Genomic DNA, 17,160 nt, shown 5'->3' with positions numbered 1-17,160 from the left:
CAACTGCAATGCGTCCAACTGGCGTACACCTTTTGCTCGGTACATTCGCGTTTCAGCTGCGTGGAAAACTGGAAATTAATTGTGGTATCTAAGTGTCCTCAACCGGAAATAGGTATGTATCGTGTGAACCGACAAAGTGTTCCCAAACGATTACTGTTTACCGGTTAAAACGAACTGTTCAACTGTTACGATATCGTAAGTTGCAAATTTTCAGAAAAGGCAAGACAGCTTTTTAAATTGCGTAACATAGCAAGCACGTTTGGTTGGAAAGTTTCAATCATACGACGAGTATATTACAGGATCTGACATTTGGAAATTCCAAAGGGCAGAATTTCGGCGTCACGAGGACTCAGGTATAATTCTTTTCAGAATCGTAACCCTAAATATCTCTGGTTAAATTACCGTCAGGCTAATTTGCCGAACCGTTTCGCAATGTAATGTGCCACGACTCGTTACCAAAATTGGCGAGCCACGTTGTCTGATTGCTCGAGTTGAAAGGTTTATCGTGCACCGTTGATGGTCTTTTACAACTTCGCCACGAACGGAAAGCAAATCGCTGCTTAATTCCAATGATAATTCAATTCTATAATAACAAACGAAATTTTTACGAGGCCTCTTAATTTCATTTCTTCCACTGTTAATTAGTATTTATGAGCCTATATTTTATGTACATCTACGTGCAGTCGTTTATTGCAAATGGTAACTAGTGTCATTTAACGGTCCCCTTATAGGAATACACCTACTCGAGGCTTATATAGCCTCCAGCTTCAATGAGATTATAAGTTCATTAGATCTAAGACACACATAATCAAAAGCTATTAGAGTGTAATTGAGTGTTATGACTTTTTTTGAGATTTTAAATAAACGTGCAACTGTAAGATTAAAAAACTAAAACTTTGAAATATGAGTTCATAGAATAGCAATCAATTCTTGTACGACACAACAGTTCAACCCTTCGAGCAACTAGCAACGAACTTCCATTCATCCATAACAATGCTAAATATAACCAATCGTTATACGCTTCAGTGGATCTTTATATTCTCCACAAAGATGGCGTCGAGACGCCTCGGGCGCCTTTTGGAAGTCATCAAGCTTTGTCCTTGTCTTCCTGCCAGTTAATGGCTCCTCTATCCCATTACGCCCTCTGGTATTGCTTATTTTTCTTCCTAGACACAAAATAAAAGGCGTTGATTAAGAATTTCTCATTTTCTAATTAATCACCCATAAACAGATAACACATGATTTTCCATAGATATTCTTTGTCTTTAAGTATTTAAAATAATAAAATTTGTTAAAAATATAACATTTTTACGAGAGTAATATAGAAACCTCTTAGAGAGCAGGAAGTGGAAGTCAATGGTATAACGTGTTCCATAAGGCGCCGGGGGCGTCGCGTCTCTAGGAAATTCCGGTTGTAAAATGAGGTGGATATTGCCTCTAGGCCCCCCTATATTTAGATTCAATTTGCTCGTCCTGCCGAAAAATTGAAATTTTAATCCAATTCCATAACTGCTCAAAATGGCCACCTTTCTACCGAGCATCGATGCGTGTACTTTGTTCGACGGAGTCGCGAGACCGGAAGAGAGGACGTTAGGACAGGTCCTTTTAATTGGGACCTCCAGGGGCCCAGGATGGTCGCGCGTGCCATATGCAACGTCTTCGAGGGGCCTCCTGCGGACATCATTGTCCTGGATAGTCCTACAGAAGGCACTGAACCGTGAAAATTTAATGTCCAGTTCCTTCGTGGGGCCAAAGAGGAGTGTACTGTTACCACGCAAGATGGCGGAAGTCGGATATTCAGGCCTGTTCGATGAAGCAGCTGGTTGGATCCGTGGGTGGTCTCCGTGTTGTCCCTTTGCTCTATAAAACTTGAAGAGTTACATCCAGGTGTAGATTAGAGTAGAATCTTAACTATGCTTTTAATTATGTTAAACACTGATGTTGATGCTGACGAGAATAAACAATTTCACGAGCAAGAGATACTATTTAGATAAGGATGATGGAGGAAAATAGTGTAGGGAGATTGAAGGAGATTGCTGGGAGATAGATACGTAGTCTGCCATTTTATTTTATGTGCAACACTGTAATCTATGGAATAGCCACTTCCTGCTGCAATTGATTCCAGCAGAGGCTAAAATCAAAACAAATTTGTCTCTTCTCGGTTGTTCCATTGTCTGAAGGAATCCAGCCTACAAGGTTTACAAACTATCTCTTTGTCTGTCGTCTTACCTTGGCAAGGTAGCGGTCCTTATCCCAGGATCAAGTGCACGTCGCGTGAAATGACAGGGAGGGAAGATTCTTCTGCAAGGTATTCTACAGTAAATTTTATTGTTCGAAGACAGGGACGAGCCAGGTTGGATAAATAAAAATCTTATCGCTGCTTGTACCATTTGTCCATTCTAAAAATTCGATCAAAACATGTGAAAAAAGTAAAATGATTTTTTAAATAATTTCTGCTTCAAAAATAAACAGAAGTCAGTGGCTGAGGAGGAGAAACGAGTTGCCATTCCCACGGCAAGATGCTGCGACCACTTTCGCTATTATCCAACATTATCCAACGGATTGCGAAACGTATAATGGGTTCGTGTCGGAGATATTTTCAATCGAATCTTCTTGAGTTATTGTACAACTAGAGGAATTTCGTCGACTATCGTTCCACTAATTCAGTTAGAAAGTGTGCATCTTAATAAATAGCCTTTAATTAGAATATAACATGAGACTCTGACAATGAGATTCAAATCTTCACTTGGTACTATTTTGGAAAATTCAGTATTTTTCTGAAATAAAATAAAATCAATCCTCATTTATTGTTTTATATATCTATTTCACCTGCGTCCCTAGAAACAAGAAGAATTTATGCTACTCATAAACAGTAATGGCATGCACCTGAAGGGAACGTTGTTCTTCCAACACCTGTTCTCTACACCTGATGTCGTACTTTGTATATCCCTGTATCTCTTATAACCCTATACCCTCATCTTATATCTCTCTATCCCTTATATCCCTGCGTCCCTTTATCTCTTTAGATTGACGCGTTAGGTGAACATAAAACCTATCTTTATAAATTAGCCGCTTCGCGCTGAAACGCGTCAGTCAGTCTTTGGACGTGGTAAAAAGAGGAGGATGTATTCTCATTTTTGGTCGCAGCGTTATCTATACAAAAACGGTGGAAACTACTCAACGAGTTACCGATTGACTTTCCGAAACAGGGGAACAGTAGTGCTTTCTATTGGGAAAACAGTGGAAGCTATTTGTTAAGACGATGCAAGCGTCGAGGCTGAACTCCGAATTCCGCATCGGTAAAACAGGCCATGTTTGATCGAAAATTAAGCTGAACAGAAACTGATTTAAGCGTCACCTGAATTATTGCATCCAACTAACGGCATGCTATACTACGTTACCGGTATTTTGGTGAATTGGTAGGCAACAAATAAAGAGAGAAATTGTTGGTTAGATTTCAAATGACATTTAATGGTATTTAATAAGTAAAGCATGTGCTTTAAATAATCTTTTATTTAGCATCGTCTGTACTCTGAGATTTTCATTTTTAGTTTGTATATAATATATCATAAACTGGTTTTGGAAGATAATCACTACACAAAGCTTGTATTTTTTCTTTACGTGAAACTGGTGCATACCTTCTCATTGGAAAAGTTTTCATCACCCCATCTGTTAAGGCTCTGGTTACTGGGGTTAAATCAGCTTCTACTCCTTGTGTATATTTTTCAAGAGCTAACATTTCTTTTTGAAATAGTTCTTCTCCATATTCCTTGCGGGTTTGGGGATCTAATTGAGTCCACATTTCTCTAGCTTGTTCTAATAATGCACTGTTATCTTTTAACCATGCATTTCCAGATACATATTCACTGGTCTCAACAATAACCACATCCACACCCCATCTTCTCATTTCTAATCTAAGACAAGCTCCCCAAGCTTCAACTGCAGCCTAATATATGTATGTATAATATTTCATTATAAATATAATAAAATGGATAATATAGATTTTAGGAAATTACCTTAACTGCACAATAAATACCCCGAACAGGACTTGGTATTCGAGCTAGAAGGCTGCTGACCAATACAACACGACCTTTTGATCTTCTGATTAGAGGTAAAAAAACCTTTAAACAGAAATTATTTCATATATTTGGGTAATTATTAATATAGCTGTATATAATAATGAATAACTTTAATAGTACTGTAGTATGATTACTTGAGTTAAGCGAGCAAGGCCGATGAAATTAATGTCTATGCTACGTTTTAATATGGAAGGGGGTACCCATTCACATTCACCTAGAGTTACCCAAGCAGCAGCATGGACTAATGCCCATAGACCTAATACAAACAATTATAATGAAATTTAAGAATATTGATTTGATATTTAATATTGAAAAGTAAATAAAATATTAAACCTGGTGCACCATCTGGCAAATTTTCATTCACATAAAGAAAAGTTGAGTGGATATCATGTTCACTAGTTATGTCCAGTTGCAATACATGTAATCTGCCAGAAGCTTCTTGCTTTAATTTTTGCATTGCTTCATCTTCATTTTTGGTGTTAAATCCCGCGAAAACGGTAAATCCCTTTAAATATCAATTTATAGGTATGTATAAAAATAGGAATATAATAGAAATAAGTGATGGTAATTGTGGTAACTATTAAACTTTTCTTACCAATTCATCTAATTGTTTACTCAAAGTATATCCAACTCTTGAATCACATCCTGTAATGAGAACTGCTTTCCCTGCAGCAGTTACCTGTGAAACACACACCATAAGTATGTTAGTTATAATTATTGAACACAGGTGTTAATATATAATTTTAATATAGATTAATAAACATTCATAACTTTTGTAATTTTGTCTTACCTTCAGATTGTGATAAAACAATGTAGACCCTATGGATATAACTAATAACAATAGAAAAAGCACAAAACTAGATGTTTGTGATATATTTAATGTATTTAAAACAGTTGCTAAAATGACTGCGATTGCATGTGAAAATGCAATTGGAAGAAGACATCTTTCTGCTAATTCCCATGTTTGACTGTCATCTGGTTCTTTATTTCCACTTGGTAAAGGCATCTCCGGTTTAATTTTATTAATATTTTAAATAAATTTAATCGGATCCATTCAAACTTGTGGCTCAGCTAAGAGCCCTAACTGGGCTAACTCTGAGCTAACTTTAAACTTAAAGTAGTATCTAGTCTCATTGATCTAAATTTAACCACAGTGCTGTGTCTTAAATGCACAGATCCTAGTAAAATTATATTCTGTCTTATTAACATTATTATTTAAAAAATTTTTTCTTAAATAAAATTAATTTTATTTAACTATGTAATATATGTTTTTAATTGCTATTTCATAGTAATGTATAAGTACCATACTTATTAGCAGATGCTAATACCATTTGTATCAATTTAATTTTTTACTTATTGTATATATAATACACATATTTTTAAATAAGCAATAACATTGATTGATTTCTTTATGAAAAGCATTTTTCCACCTATTTTTATATTTATACTCAAAATTACATTTTATTATATGCATTCATGGTTCTGAAAATAAATGATTAAATATTATAATTAAAGTAGGTCATCGACATATAAAATTTGAAAATAAATTAATTAACCTGTTCATAGAAATTTATAGTGTTCAATATTTATTCAGAGAATGATCGGTCTACTAATGTAAACAATTCATCTGTCGTTAACGAAAAAAAAGATGAATACCAGAGTGGGGTAGGTTATTGATTTCTGTGTGGGTGCCATGTTGGGAGGAAATACCATGGAGGGTGTCTCTCGGACATACCATACGCAGTAGTCTACAGAGAATATAAATAGGAGAGGTAGTTGCACCATTGACCCAGTGTTGAGTTGACATACGGTCAGTTCAGTCACTCAGTCGTAACTTATCTTACGCTTTTCAAGTTTTTTATCTGTGTATGTGAATTATTAATAATCTTAGTAAGACCCTTATGAAACCAACAATCCAATGCAATCCAAAACACTGCCCTTACTTACTTACGTTTTAATTGTACAACTTTATATCCGAATTACCGGCATGTATTTAGTGTTTTAAGTATCGCTGCAAACGTTTTTCTAACAAACATTAGGTAAATACTTCTGACAGTTGTTACTTGTGTAAATGAAATATCTGATACGATTTCATTTATCGGTAACATTAATAAAGTAATGTGCAACGATAATCAGGCCTTAGTAGCGGTCAATTCTTTTGAAGAAAGTAAACTTTTGATGGCATAATTTCATACGTTTGATCGATATTTGATCGAACTAGAAAAGTACAAAACTAAACGGACTTCTTTGGGAGCAGTTTTTAGATTGCTTTCTTAGTTGTTATCTAAAGCAATATGTCAGAAACAGCGGGTATATCGCAAGGATTAGGAAATCCTTACAAAATTGTTGACCATGCCAGAGAAAAACGAAAGGGAATCACAGCTTCTTCCCTAAAAGAATTAACTAGTATTGCAAGGAGTCGCTTGTCTTTGCCTTTGGATGCAGAACTTACAATTGTTCTAGAACAAGATGGTAAGGCTAACTTTAATTTCATTTGATTTAAATAAATATAATGTATGCTCACTGTTAATTTTTCAATAGTTTTTATTTATATTTCTTTTATTAAATATTAAAGTGTGTCATTTTTATACTAGGAACGGAAGTAGACGATGAAGAATACTTTGCAACACTAGAAAGAAACACCAGTTTAATGGTTCTCTATGGAGAACAAAAGTGGGTAGCAGCAGGAAGCAGTAAAGCTGCTTCTCGTTATATTGTTGTTGATGATGTAGATAATATAGAAGGTGGACAAAGAGATGAAGTTAGAAGACGTCGGCCTCCAATAGAGCCATTAGTTTCATCATTGCATGGTGATCCATCTCATATATCATTACTTGGTGGAAATGATTTAGAATTACTTAGCGATATGGACCCAGACAGCTTAGCTGATATAGTGCCTGACAGGTATATAATAAATAAATTTGAAACTTGATTTAATATTATAAAATATGTCATTATTTAATTTATATATTGTTTTAGAATCTTCTTAGAACAATTAAAAGAAGCCTCAGGCAGGTTTTTGGCCGAGAAACGACAAGCACAAGAATCAATGGCACTTCTTCAGATGTATGCAAGCAGTGGTGAGATGGAGCGAGCGTAGGCCATGTGGGGGGTGGGCGCCCTCACATTGGCTAATATGTATCGAGTGCGACGTCGCATATTTTATAAAGGTCGCCAATTACAACAAACCTTAATCCTTTTCTGGAATTGAGCCCATCATGTTTATAGCATAACAGTTTATTGTGCCATCTTTTACCATCACGTTATTCACAAAAATTGAATACTTACATTGTCCATGAAAACTTAAAAATTCTTCTATGCAGAATTTTGAGTAATGCAATGGCAAAGAGACATGTACAGAAACTAAATTTCCATCTTTCACCGATGGCTAAAAATTATTTCCGAAATGTTTGCAAGTATTTATTAAATATATGAACCTTTAAATTTATTAGCAGAAAAAAAGTGTATTAAAAGTTGATGCTTGTCCATATTATAATTTTATACAATAAGAATATCTAATTGTATTTTTTGTTAATAGTAATTTGTTTTCTAGTCTTTTTGTTTTGTACGAATCAGTGGTATATATATGCCACTTTAATGCTGTTTTGTAGAATTTGGTATAAGGAATTGCTTCACTGCAAAATGAGGTCTTATATACATATGCATAGTTGTACACATGCAATTTAACTATTAAATAATCTAAATGTACTACATACAAAAATTATATAGGAATATCATGTCACAGAAAACATTCCGTCACGATGTTGTCATATCAGTATTACTAGAAAGACGACCTGTTTGATTTACGAAGTTTTGTATGTAGAAATATTATACCAAGCTTTAGTTCAACGAAGATTGATGAAATGTTTAAGACTGAATTTATAGAGAAAGAGTGCATCCCCATTACAATCACCAATTCATTGAACACTAAATTTAGTACTGTAGTAGATAAAAAACAATATCAGCTCTTTGATACCGAAGTTATGCGTTTGATAAAAAAAATTGCAGGAAAAAAAAGAAAATGTGCATATGTTTCTGAAAAGATTATGCATATGCAGATCAGTATTGCATCAGAATAAAATTTATGTTATTATATCCATATTTGTAAGAAAAAATTATAATATTCTAAAGTATTAACTTAATTTCAAGCAAAAGGTTTAATGCTTATGTTCATTCTTTGCAGAAACATTTTAAAGAAAACGTTGTGACACTCTTTGATATATACCTTAACATCTGTATATTATAAAATGACATTTACATTTATTGTCATTTGGATATTTAAAATGCAACGATCAGTATAGGCATATTTAATAATTAATAACATCCAAATGAGTCGGTAATTATAAATTTGTTCTGTATGTAATTTTTAATAATCTTTCTTTACAGTGTATTTGGAAGGAATAATATTTTATTTACATTTTTTTAAGACGTACTAGAAAACAATTAATATATTTAATAGAACTGCCAATTAAAGGAAAACCAATGCTCAACAATATCCTACCCATTAAATCCTCAGAGTACCACGCTTTTTTAATACCGATATTTATCACATTATATTAAGGTAATATTACTAATGTTATTATTATTAGTATTATGATTGTTATCATTATTATCTATTATATATTTGAATAATATGTAACAAAATACATTCACATAAATTAAGTTTTAATTGAATGTAAAAAATTGCTGTCTATGAGTTGCTGTAATGCATTTGAAGCATCTTTCGTTCGACTGCAGGCGATACGTAATTGACAAACAGCTTCTTGAAGAATTAATTCATTTTTTAGCAGCTGTCGATTAACAGTTGACAATTCTTGAATGGCAGTATTAACTGTTCCTTCAACCATTTGGGTAAAGTCTCTATCCAATGTTTTGTTGCATTCATCTATGTTATTATAAAGTATGTCAATTTAAATACCAAAGATATTTTCATAATTAAACATCATACATTTTTATGTATATAAAATACATAAAATAGAAAATGCTTTAAATAATTAAAATTTTAGGTAAAATAAAATAAGCCTGAATCTGATAGAAATTTATATCACATTAATTATTATGTTACTGGTAATTTTCTGTAACAAACTTATTAATTTAGGTATAGCAATGCATATTGTATTACAATAACATTAATAAAATAATGTTAAAAAGAAGAAATACTTTTATCTAAAATAAATATTTTAACTTACACAATTTTTTATGAAGTAAACTATTGTATTTTACAGAACATTTTTTTGATTTTGGTACCTCAGCATAAGGCATACAAGCCATAGCATCCACTGCATCAATGACACTGCTAAAACTTGTTCCATCTAATAAATAATAAATCAATTAGAAATTTGCAATGGTTTTACAATAATTTCATTTTCATATTTAACAACATAACTTTTGTATGCATTGAAAGTCTTACCATCATCAGATTCTGAAGCTTCACCAGAAATTATAGTACCACAATACTTAGGTGTTTGTACAGAAGGAAATCCTATGTCCTATATAAAATATATAATATTTGTTATTTCTTATTTTATGGTATGCATAACTATAGAAATAACATACAGTAACAATGCTTCCACCATCATCATCTGATTCTGATGCTTCTCCAGAGACAACCACAGCTTTCAAATCCATGCTGAAGAAGTAAACTTAAAATTTGTGTAAGTAAAAATTACTTGTATAAGTACCTTTTTAATATTATTGAATGAAAAATGTTAGAACGTTAGAGTATCAAAAGTTATTTAAAAATTAAGAAAACTGTAAAATTTTGTTTCTTATGAAGATAAACAAAGTTTTACATTTGATTAATAAGAATAAAATTTCAAATAGAAACCAACTTAACCTATGCTTTTAATTATCACTGTGCATTCTAATAGAACTTATGTTCTAATAAAGTTATGTGTTCACATTAATGTATTATTATGTTATATTAAATGTCAACAACAAGGTAATAGAAAATAAGGATATTAACTTTTATTTCTAAATTGTGTATCAACCAATCAATTGTACTCACACCTAATACTTGGCAAGTATTTATATGTACATACATATATACTTGTTTGTTATATACCTAACAGGAGCTTTATAAAATGAAGATACATATAAAGAGAATTATTATTTTTTTAAATGGAAAGTTAAACTTGATTTTATTATCATACATATAATATATACAACTAAAATAAGGAATATATTTAATCAATAATTAAAGTTAGCCACGTAAAATGTCTAGTTCTTCAGGAGTAACATGCATTCTTAATTCTTTTTCTCTTATCACATCTTGAACTTGTGTAAGAATTTGAGGAGCAACTTCAGCTGCATCAATGTAGATACTTCTAGCCCAAGGACACTGTGCAACACTTTCATGATATACTTCCTCTCCCTTTTTTTCACACAAGTTATATTCTCTAAGAAGAAGCATGTATAATCTCCATAACAGAGGACAACACCTAGTAGTTGGTATTCTAGAAAAAAAATTTGTTTTTTGTACTTTTATATATGCAATATGAAACATCAACAAAAATTGATTAAACATATACCTTGCAAGTGTTTTATGAAAATGCAACAACTTGTTAATTGCTGCATTCATACTAACAGAATCTTTAATTTCTTTTAAGTAATGAACACGTTTACGACTTGCTAAACACATCGCAAGTGCTTTCCATAATGGAAATTTAGACACTTGAGTGTTACATTTCCAAATAGGTGATTCACTCTGTTAAATAAATATTAATTTTATAAATATTACAAACAAAATTTGTTACATTATAAGCATGCAATTTTTTTTAATGTTATCATTTTTACCTCAATACAAGCCCATGTTGAGAGAGCAAAACAATTATTTGGATATAAATTTAACATATCATTTAATTTCTCTTTTAAAATGTTTTCCTCTTTGGTCTGTTTGCATTGTAATTGTAGAAGTGCAATTAGACTTTCATACAACAATTCCTGAAATAAATACGATGCATTCAGAATACTAAATATATGCAAATGTTTCTACCATGAAAATGAAAATATAAAATACAGTACCTGTATATAATGATATTCCTTATAATAATTTATACAGTTTTTATATATGCTCATAATTCTGTTAATATCGGAATCTTGAATGTACAAAAAGTATACGTAACATACGATTGTATCACATTTAAGATTTGGTAAAAAATATGTATCTTCTTCATTTTCTATAGAATCTTCTTCTAATAAAGTTTTTACACAATTTTCTAAATATTGTTCTACAATCAGTAATTGGTTTTCACTATCTCCAGGTACTATTTGTTTCATAATATTTAATATTTGTATTCTGTGTGTCTCTTTATATGTGTCAGAATTAAGTAAAGTTTCAATGAATGTTCGATACAAGCTAAACAAAGCCAATTTTTCATCAAAACTATGAATTTCAGACAGACACGTATTTTGAGATCGTATCGCTGTTTCCAAAATGTTCACGCAATTGTCAAATCTACCCATTTCTTTTTCTATTAATGCATATTCTCTATAGAAATGTAAATTGTTCCTATTTGTCTCTTTTTTTAAAAATTCTTTTAACGTTGTTTTTAATTTTTTTCCTCTGTAAAAAGTATGATATTAGTCATATGAATATACTGGCATATGAAATGAAAGCAAATAATACTCTTACTTGTTATCATATTTTAAAGGATCATCTTTATGGAAAAAAACAAGCAGTTTTTCAAATCTTAGCCACCAAATGTACATATTCGCACGTTGCAGAGATGGTAAATGTTCCGCAATTGTGAAAAACACTTCCCGTATGAAATCTAGGTACGACTCTTGCGCAGGATGGAACATAAGATATTGGGGACCTGATGTCAAATGTCCTTCAATTATACCATTCAACAATTCCTTTCTTTGGCTATGACCAGTCATTTCACCTGCCATAGGATAAGCAAAAGGAAGTAACATCTCCAAAGTTTCTATACCCCATTCAAATTCTTCTAAACATAACGTCTAAAATAGTATAAAACATAAGATGAATGTGATATGAAAACTGACACAGATTTTTTCTATACTTTATGTATTGAGACATACTTTGAACATATAGTCTCGAGTAGGTAGAAGTGGAACTTTAAGTAAAAGTAATGCGTGAATAGCCATTCGGAAATTTAAGTTCCTTGAAAGTATAGGATGTACAAAATCTGCGACATCATCCGGTATAATAAATCTTCGAGAATCACCAACTAATTCTAATTCTTCTCTGCTGACACTAATCCAGTGGCAATTCTCTCTCAATGATTCTGTTCTTTGCCATAACTGATTAAGTGGTAATTTTGACATTAATATCACTTCCTCCATTCCAACTGTAAATTAACAACATAATCGTGATAATATTACGATTAATAATATTTTATATTAATTACAAAACCACTTACTTAGCTTTTTTTCATCAATAGTTTTTTGAAAAGATAAACTATCTTTACCCAAGCTAAGATTTAAGCTGAGATTCAGACGTATTGTTTCCCACATTTGTTCCCAAAGCCCAGTATGCCTCAGAAATGTTAGAGACCAGTACAACATTTCTGTTTATAATAAGTTGAATGTTACTAATTTTACTTAGCAGAAAATGGAAGTAATTTATAATTTAGTACATACGTAATAATCGTTCATCGTAAATATTTGGATTTGTCCTAGCTTTTTGTTTTAAAATACAAATACATTTTGAATATAAGTCTAAAACTCTTGGTACTGTACACATTGCTACTGAAGTTTGTGTAGTCATAATAAATGTTTGCCATAGAACAATGTTTCCAGAATCTTTACTAATTAATGTTTCAAGCTGTTTTGAACACTCATCAGCTGGTAAGAGCTCTCCCATGAAAGATAATTTTAACTTTAATAGTTCTATAGATTCTACATTTTTTTCTATTGCTTTTTCAACTATAGACAATTTCTTTAATGTCAGTGCTCGTTGGACATCCTTTGTAGTTTGATATTGTTGAAAATATCCTAACACATCCTGTAAATGATATAAATTTAACAAATTATAATATATAAATTAATGCAACATATACCTGAAATTCAATATATTCAAGCCACAATTTAATGTCATTTGGATTTTCTGCTAATTTTTCATTATACTCTTTAGTTTTAGCTTTTTGTAATTCTTCCAACTTAATTTGCCACAAAGGAGTGCATTCCTCTTCTTTAGATTGACCAGTAGTAGATTCCTTACTAATAACATTGCTTTTTTTTTTATTTTTTTCTACATAATCAATATTTTTTGTATAATATCTTTGATATGTGTCTTTCTTTAAATGTCTGTGTGAAGCAAAACCAATAGAATTCTGTTCAATATCATAGTATGGTCTTACTCTAGAACAAAGGGTCTTTACAGTGCTATTTCCTTTATCTCTATACTTGTCTTCAAAATACAGATTTTCCACTTCTGGTTCATATGGTGGTTTCTCATGTTTTTCATGCTTTCTTTTCTCTTTTTTTCTCTTTCTGATATGTTTAAGTTTTTTCCTTTCATCTAATACAGATTCTTGTGTGCTTAGAGAAGTAACATCATGTAAGATTTCTTGTTTGTTTGCATAATTTTCATTTACAGTTTCATCTGAAGAGTCAGAAGGAAAGTCAACAAGATTTCTGGATGAAATCTGTTCCAGATAACTAGAATTATGCAACCAACTTGATTCGTTTCCTACAATTTAAAAATAACTTTATTATAGTAACAGTAATTTCATAATCAAAGCTAATTTATAAAATATATTATTAACCTTCTGAAACAGTGTTTGGTTCATTTGAATCTGAAGATTTAGGTGTTTCATCAGAATAAGCCGGAAACAAAGACATGTTTTTTTAAATGTATATTATTAATTTCATAAAATAAATAACATTTCTTGTTTTCTACAAGTTGTTCATGCATTAAATGCTCATCAATATCAATAATCCTTCTGTCAAGATTAAATCAGACATGGTTGAAACTTTATCCAGTGCCTGTACAAAGTAGTGTATGATTGGTTGAATGAAATACGCGGTAAAATAATTCGAAGGTATCTCGAGATTAATAGAAATTATCATGATTGTTGGTTACGACAAACTCAAGGCCATTGAAAATGATGCACACCGTTTTGAGGGTAATTACATGGTTTCAATGCACATTACAGTTTCAATGAAACCGTCAAACAGATAAGTAAGTGAAGACGTCACCCATCTTATTTAGAAAGTAAATTACATTATTTTTTTTTACTTTTTTACATAGAAAATTACAAACATTTCTATTAAGGTTAGAAGTTGTATATTAGTTGAATTGCTAATTACCGTATCTTATTTAAATGTTTCGCAAATTTAATACTGTGCGGTTAGTTTTTGGTGCTGCGTATTCGTCCACAGAGGCATCTGTTATTCCAGCTAAACTATCCAGAGTAAGTTTTTATTTGTATTTGAAACACTGATTATTTGGTTTTTAATTTGGATAGAATGTACTATACATATATATAGTTATTTCTTTAGTACTGTATGTTAATTCATTATTACAATTTGTTTATTATAAATCATGTAAAATGTAATCACTATTATTTTTTATTTATGTTATCATAGGTGGAACAGTTTAGAGAATTATTAGACAGCACATCTAATAATGATATTCTTACGGATTCATTTGGAAGACATCACACTTACTTACGTATTTCAATTACTGAACGTTGCAATCTGCGATGTAAGTATCTATCTATAAAAGAGATATGTATAATTTGAATTGAAATGATAATGGAGTATACTATATTTATTATAGGTTTATATTGTATGCCAGCAGAAGGGGTTAAGCTAACAAAAAATGATGGTATTTTAAAAACAGAAGAAATAATTAAAATAGCAGATTTATTTGTCAAAGAAGGTGTACGCAAAATACGTTTAACTGGTGGTGAACCAACTGTTAGGAAAGATATTGTTAACATTATTGGTAAATAATTAAATTACTGATAACATTTTTTTATTTATGTTTAATACATTTATATATTTTATTACAGCTGGCTTAAAACAGTTGCCTGATTTAAAACAGGTTGCAATCACTACCAATGGGTTAACATTAACACGTCAGTTACCTGCTTTACAACAAGCTGGGTTAGATGCATTAAATATTTCATTAGATACTTTAAAAGAAAATCGTTTTGAGCAATTCACCCGTAGGAAGGGTTGGTCTAGAGTTATAGCTGCAATAGATCTGGCTATTCAATTGGGTTATAATCCTGTGAAGGTGAAAAAATGTTTAGCACTTTAGTAAAATATTGTGCAATTAAATGCTAATGTAATGAATATATAAAAAAAAATTTTAGGTGAATTGTGTTGTAATGAAAGGTTTTAATGACGACGAACTGATCGATTTTGTAAATTTAACAAAGGATCGTCCAATTGATGTGCGCTTCATTGAGTACATGCCTTTTCAAGGAAATGAATGGAATCAGAATAAAATGCTTTCCTTTAATGATATGAAAACAATTATTAGGAATGTATATCCCGAGCTACAACGTCTTCCAAATGAATTCAATGATACATCGAAAGTATGTAATATTCATAAAATTTTATTATGAAAAATTTATACTTGCGTATATGGTACTATAAAAATACTTTTTTTAAAACAGGCATATCATGTTCCTGGATTTACAGGGCAAATTGGATTTATTACGTCTATGAGCGAACATTTTTGTAGTTCATGTAATCGATTGAGGATAACAGCAGATGGAAATTTAAAAGTATGTTTGTTCGAGGGAAAAGGTGAAGTATCCCTCAGAGATGCTTTACGTAACGGAGCGACTGACGATGACTTGAAGGAAATAATCGGAGCTGCGGTACGACGTAAGAAAAAGCAGCATGCAGGTATTATCGTTAATTTGATAAAAGATTATCTTACAGTGTGAAGTATTGCGAAGCGATAACGTTTATATATTCTCGACAATATGTGTGTTTCAGGAATGTTTAATCTATCCCAGATGAAAAACCGGCCAATGATTCTAATCGGGGGTTAGTCCATTATCGTGGAAATTTTATACTAGTGCAAAATATAGTTTCACTGAAACTATGAGTACAAACGTTATCGCTCGGTTTAACTATAAACAATAACGTAAAATCGTACAATGAATTTATAAATTTATAACTATACTTATTTATGCTTGCAGTTGAAAAGATACGCGTACACGTCAGAAGTGATAAGAATTCACGAAACAATAAGTCGCGTAATTTAACAGGCGCGAGAATTTTGTTAAATAATTATGCAAGCATAAGACTATTTTCTTCGTTGTCGCACGTGGACGAAAGCGGTAAAGCAAGCATGGTAGACGTTGGTTCGAAAATTGAAACTAAACGCGTCGCGATAGCGAGAGGAATCGTACAGGTTGATTCGACTATAAGTAAATTGATAAACGAGAATAATATAAAGAAAGGAGACGTGTTGTCTATAGCACAGTTGGCGGGAATTATGGGAGCTAAACGTACCCCTGATTTGATACCCTTGTGTCATCAACTTTCGTTATCCTACGTGAACGTGCACTTGCATTTAAACGCAGAATTACATCGAGTAGAAATTACAGCAGAAGTTAGGTGTACTGGTAAGACTGGTGTAGAAATGGAAGCTTTAACGGCCGTAACTATTGCGGCATTAACAGTATATGATATGTGCAAATATGCGGCTTCTCCGAAATCGATGAAAATAACTAACATAGAATTAGTTTCAAAAACCGGTGGTACCAAGGGTGATTTTATTAGGAATTAACCATTCCAAATTATCGCATAATATATGTACAATCGAGGGATTCCGTAGTGTATTATATGGGCCACAGTACTATTTAACTCGTTAAGCGTTTATGTACGTTTCTATTTTCTCATTATACATATAATTGTTATTGTTAAAAGGGTTTCTACCGATATACGTGCGCATGTACCTCGAAGAATAAGAAATTTTATTTAATCAACGTATACCGGTTACGTTAAGCAAAATATTGTTATGCAAGAACGTAAAGTTCGGTTTATACAATTGTTTTGTAATCTTTACATATTGAATGGTAATCGGTGTATGTATTTGTTGAATTCTTATTAAAATGTTAAATTATAATCTATTGTTTATATAAAAATA

At 31.6% G+C, this 17,160-nt stretch overlaps 5 protein-coding genes across 11 annotated transcripts; 2 read left to right on the top strand and 3 right to left on the bottom strand.

The window, feature by feature from the left end:
- Positions 1–3,459: 3,459 nt before the first annotated feature.
- LOC117608146 (D-beta-hydroxybutyrate dehydrogenase, mitochondrial) lies at positions 3,460–5,085 on the bottom strand. Its single transcript, XM_034332794.2, has 6 exons — positions 4,870–5,085; positions 4,675–4,758; positions 4,413–4,584; positions 4,214–4,335; positions 4,017–4,121; positions 3,460–3,946 (listed from the first exon to the last, which is right to left on the bottom strand). Exons 1-6 carry the CDS (start codon positions 5,083–5,085, stop codon positions 3,548–3,550), a joined length of 1,098 nt encoding a protein of 365 aa, XP_034188685.1. The 3' UTR covers positions 3,460–3,547.
- Positions 5,086–6,373: 1,288 nt separating this feature from the next.
- Positions 6,374–7,714, top strand: LOC117608148 (DNA fragmentation factor subunit alpha). The gene is made up of 3 exons (XM_034332797.2): positions 6,374–6,551; positions 6,674–6,983; positions 7,059–7,714. Exons 1-3 carry the CDS (start codon positions 6,374–6,376, stop codon positions 7,177–7,179), a joined length of 609 nt encoding a protein of 202 aa, XP_034188688.1. The 3' UTR covers positions 7,180–7,714.
- Positions 7,715–8,253: 539 nt separating this feature from the next.
- On the bottom strand, positions 8,254–10,230 carry LOC117608149 (uncharacterized). Of its 4 annotated transcripts, none has more exons than XM_076692481.1 (5): positions 10,089–10,230; positions 9,636–9,721; positions 9,490–9,568; positions 9,269–9,391; positions 8,254–8,964 (listed from the first exon to the last, which is right to left on the bottom strand). In XM_076692481.1, the coding sequence occupies exons 1-5, from the start codon at positions 10,120–10,122 to the stop codon at positions 8,738–8,740; spliced, it is 549 nt and encodes a 182-aa protein (XP_076548596.1). In that variant the 5' UTR covers positions 10,123–10,230; the 3' UTR covers positions 8,254–8,737. The 4 variants fall into 4 exon arrangements, with proteins under 4 accessions (XP_076548596.1, XP_034188691.2, XP_034188692.2 ...); XM_034332800.2 differs by having other exon boundaries at positions 8,255–8,964; positions 9,636–9,708; positions 10,045–10,117; XM_034332801.2 differs by having other exon boundaries at positions 8,255–8,964; positions 9,636–9,708; positions 10,089–10,103.
- Positions 9,625–17,026, top strand: Mocs1 (Molybdenum cofactor synthesis 1). Of its 4 annotated transcripts, XM_034332791.2 has the most exons (8): positions 14,091–14,226; positions 14,400–14,458; positions 14,634–14,751; positions 14,827–14,994; positions 15,062–15,288; positions 15,368–15,592; positions 15,674–15,908; positions 16,208–17,026. In XM_034332791.2, the coding sequence occupies exons 4-8, from the start codon at positions 14,838–14,840 to the stop codon at positions 16,798–16,800; spliced, it is 1,437 nt and encodes a 478-aa protein (XP_034188682.1). In that variant the 5' UTR covers positions 14,091–14,226; positions 14,400–14,458; positions 14,634–14,751; positions 14,827–14,837; the 3' UTR covers positions 16,801–17,026. The 4 variants fall into 4 exon arrangements, with proteins under 4 accessions (XP_076548586.1, XP_034188682.1, XP_034188681.1 ...); XM_076692471.1 differs by lacking the exons at positions 14,091–14,226; positions 14,400–14,458 and adding an exon at positions 9,625–9,733; XM_034332790.2 differs by lacking the exon at positions 14,091–14,226 and having other exon boundaries at positions 14,320–14,458.
- On the bottom strand, positions 10,280–13,951 carry LOC117608143 (nuclear exosome regulator NRDE2). Its single transcript, XM_034332786.2, has 10 exons — positions 13,811–13,951; positions 13,103–13,734; positions 12,684–13,047; positions 12,464–12,610; positions 12,123–12,391; positions 11,713–12,041; positions 11,103–11,643; positions 10,875–11,021; positions 10,610–10,785; positions 10,280–10,534 (listed from the first exon to the last, which is right to left on the bottom strand). Exons 1-10 carry the CDS (start codon positions 13,884–13,886, stop codon positions 10,282–10,284), a joined length of 2,934 nt encoding a protein of 977 aa, XP_034188677.2. The 5' UTR covers positions 13,887–13,951; the 3' UTR covers positions 10,280–10,281.
- Positions 17,027–17,160: the final 134 nt, after the last annotated feature.

This window comes from Osmia lignaria, chromosome 15 (assembly GCF_051020975.1).
Source record: "Osmia lignaria lignaria isolate PbOS001 chromosome 15, iyOsmLign1, whole genome shotgun sequence".
In the NCBI taxonomy this organism is placed as follows: domain Eukaryota; kingdom Metazoa; phylum Arthropoda; class Insecta; order Hymenoptera; family Megachilidae; genus Osmia; species Osmia lignaria.
This window is presented reverse-complemented; position numbering and strand designations above follow the sequence as displayed.

Bases quoted from the DNA above. Each gene is read 5' to 3' on its own strand.
- LOC117608143 (XM_034332786.2), bottom strand. From the start codon at position 13,886: ATGTCTTTGTTTCCGGCTTATTCTGATGAAACACCTAAATCTTCAGAT. The intron at 11,022-11,102 runs GTACTGTATTTT...TATTTATTTCAG, and splicing joins AGGAATATCATTATATACAG to GAATTGTTGTATGAAAGTCT. The intron at 10,786-10,874 runs GTAAAAATGATA...TTTATTTAACAG, and splicing joins CAACATGGGCTTGTATTGAG to AGTGAATCACCTATTTGGAA.
- LOC117608149 (XM_076692481.1), bottom strand. From the start codon at position 10,122: ATGTATGTACATATAAATACTTGCCAAGTATTAG. The intron at 9,722-10,088 runs GTGTGAGTACAA...ACAAATTTTAAG, and splicing joins AAATACTTGCCAAGTATTAG to TTTACTTCTTCAGCATGGAT. The intron at 8,965-9,268 runs GTAAGTTAAAAT...ATAATAACATAG, and splicing joins TTTACTTCATAAAAAATTGT to ATGAATGCAACAAAACATTG.
- LOC117608148 (XM_034332797.2), top strand. From the start codon at position 6,374: ATGTCAGAAACAGCGGGTATATCGCAAGGATTAGGAAATCCTTACAAA. The intron at 6,552-6,673 runs GTAAGGCTAACT...TTTTTATACTAG, and splicing joins AATTGTTCTAGAACAAGATG to GAACGGAAGTAGACGATGAA. The intron at 6,984-7,058 runs GTATATAATAAA...ATATTGTTTTAG, and splicing joins GCTGATATAGTGCCTGACAG to AATCTTCTTAGAACAATTAA.
- Mocs1 (XM_034332790.2), top strand. From the start codon at position 14,369: ATGTTTCGCAAATTTAATACTGTGCGGTTAGTTTTTGGTGCTGCGTAT. The intron at 14,459-14,633 runs GTAAGTTTTTAT...ATGTTATCATAG, and splicing joins TTCCAGCTAAACTATCCAGA to GTGGAACAGTTTAGAGAATT. The intron at 14,752-14,826 runs GTAAGTATCTAT...TATTTATTATAG, and splicing joins TGAACGTTGCAATCTGCGAT to GTTTATATTGTATGCCAGCA.
- LOC117608146 (XM_034332794.2), bottom strand. From the start codon at position 5,085: ATGCCTTTACCAAGTGGAAATAAAGAACCAGATGACAGTCAAACATGG. The intron at 4,585-4,674 runs GTAAGAAAAGTT...TGATATTTAAAG, and splicing joins GTAAACAATTAGATGAATTG to GGATTTACCGTTTTCGCGGG. The intron at 4,336-4,412 runs GTTTAATATTTT...TGTTTGTATTAG, and splicing joins TTTGCCAGATGGTGCACCAG to GTCTATGGGCATTAGTCCAT.